At 29.1% G+C, this 2,006-nt stretch overlaps 1 protein-coding gene across 1 annotated transcript; it reads left to right on the top strand.

Moving 5' to 3' along the window:
• Positions 1-131: 131 nt before the first annotated feature.
• LOC105622640 (vacuolar protein-sorting-associated protein 36) lies at positions 132-1,257 on the top strand. Its single transcript, XM_012204055.1, has 4 exons — positions 132-482; positions 549-713; positions 782-983; positions 1,079-1,257. Exons 1-4 carry the CDS (start codon positions 132-134, stop codon positions 1,255-1,257), a joined length of 897 nt encoding a protein of 298 aa, XP_012059445.1.
• The last annotated feature ends 749 nt before the right edge of the window (positions 1,258-2,006 follow it).

The following is a 2,006-nucleotide window of genomic DNA, read 5'->3' as shown; positions in this document are numbered from 1 at the left end:
GTGTGTGTGTGTGTGTGTGTGTGTGTGTGTGTGTGTGTGTGTGTGTGTGTGTGTGTTTGAGTGTATATGTTGTGAATGGAAATTATTTTATAAATTATTTGACTGTAGCGATTTACATATTTTTAGATAAGATGCCTGGTCCAGTGGATAATAGTTTGTATAATTATGTTAAATTATCATTTAAAGAAGGTCTAAACCCAAATTTTATAATACAATTGTCTGATACAATTATGAGACGGACATGGGAGTTTACACCTGAAGCTGAATTAATTGTATCCAATGTGAATGATAATCAGAAAAATACAAAACTATTACCTCATATAAAAACGCGAACGGGTATTATAGGCATTGAGAGAAGCCTACAAGAAAAGCAGAAAGAAACTGACGAAAATATATCATTGGCATTTCAAGATCTTACAAAACTTATGGATATGGCTAAAGACATGGTGGCTATCTCAAAGACCATTTCAGTTAAAATAAGGGTAATTAGTAATCATTTTTTCTCAAAATTGATGGATTAAAATTCTTAATGCAGAATTTTATTGCAGGCAAGACAAGGAGATATAACCGAGGATGAAACTGTCAGGTTTAAGGCTTACTTAATGAGTTTAGGAATCGACGATCCAGTAACAAGAGATGCGTACAAGAGTAGCAATGAGTACTTTAAACAATTAGCAAAACAACTTGCATGTATTTTGGAAGAGCCAATAAAGGTTAGCAGTTTATATACTTACCGAATGTAAAGAATAATTAAAAATATTTTAAATATATCTAATTTCAGGAAGTAGGTGGCATGATGACACTCACAGATGTTTATTGTCGTGTAAACAGAGCGAGAGGTTTAGAACTTTTATCTCCTGAAGATTTATTACATGCCAGTAGACAATTGGCGCCTTTAGGTTTACCGATTGTGTTAAGAAGTTTTGATAGCGGTGTTATGGTTCTTCAAATTTGTTCTCACAATGATAATGCTGTCGTTGATCGTATAACAGAATTGGTAAGCACTGAATAACATGATAAATCTATATATAATAAACATTATTTAACTTTTTCATTGTATCTCTTATCAAATTCTTAGTTAAAGAAAAAAAATTTATGACGGCCGAGGATCTTGCACAATCAGAAGGAATATCAATGTTATTAGCACGTGAACGATTGCTGGTTACGGAGAAGTATGGCAAAGCCTGTAGGGACGATTCGATAGAAGCTCTGAGATTCTATCCCAATCTATTTTTAGAAGAAATATCTAGTGAATAATTTGAAGTTATTACAAATACAGGCTAGTCCCCTTATAGTATAGTGTATTTTAATCAATACAATCAATTTTCTTTGAAATTATTAATAGTACAAAAAAATATTTCATTGTCAGATGAAAGTGGAACGAGGAAAATATTTTGATTACGTTATTTTTTTTTCTAGACAAAAAGATATGGGAGTCACTTTTTAAATGGAATTATATGATTTTTACATAGTATGATTCTTCTAATTATTTTGTATATAAAATTTGGTAAAGAAAAATCAATATCATTAATAATTTCGAAAAAAATAGACTGTACTGTGATTAAAATGTATTACCCTCATTTCGAACTAATGTTAGCTATTATGCAACATATCAATGTTTTAAATTATTACATTTTTCAAGTGTTCATATGTTCAAGTTGCATTAAATTAAATGCTATTAAAATTTGTTTTGTAAAATATAAATAATACTTATTTTTAAGCATATTTACTTCTATAGAGTAAATAAACTATATTTACTTCTTTATAGAATTATAAATATATAATGCTTTTTGAACATTTTGCCTCTATTAATAATTATTTTTCTGCGCAAATTTGTAAGTAAGATATCTATAATTATACAGTGTTCTATTTTAATTGCTGATTTTATATTTAATATTTTGATTCTTCTATAACTATTAACTTAAGTTTCTTCTAAAATGTTGCGACAGCGATATTTTGAAAATAGTAAGATACAAAATTGCTGAGACTGCCAAGGCACACAGGGG

The sequence above is a fragment of the Atta cephalotes genome, assembly GCF_000143395.1.
Source record: "Atta cephalotes unplaced genomic scaffold scaffold00047, whole genome shotgun sequence".
NCBI classification, from domain to species: Eukaryota; Metazoa; Arthropoda; class Insecta; order Hymenoptera; family Formicidae; genus Atta; species Atta cephalotes.
This window is presented reverse-complemented; position numbering and strand designations above follow the sequence as displayed.

What these genes read in the sequence shown, in the direction of transcription:
- LOC105622640 (XM_012204055.1), top strand. Translation starts at nt 132, where the DNA reads ATGCCTGGTCCAGTGGATAATAGTTTGTATAATTATGTTAAATTATCA. An exon ending in CCATTTCAGTTAAAATAAGG is followed by an intron (nt 483 to 548) that starts GTAATTAGTAAT and finishes ATTTTATTGCAG; the next exon opens with GCAAGACAAGGAGATATAAC. An exon ending in TGATAATGCTGTCGTTGATC is followed by an intron (nt 984 to 1,078) that starts GTATAACAGAAT and finishes TCAAATTCTTAG; the next exon opens with TTAAAGAAAAAAAATTTATG.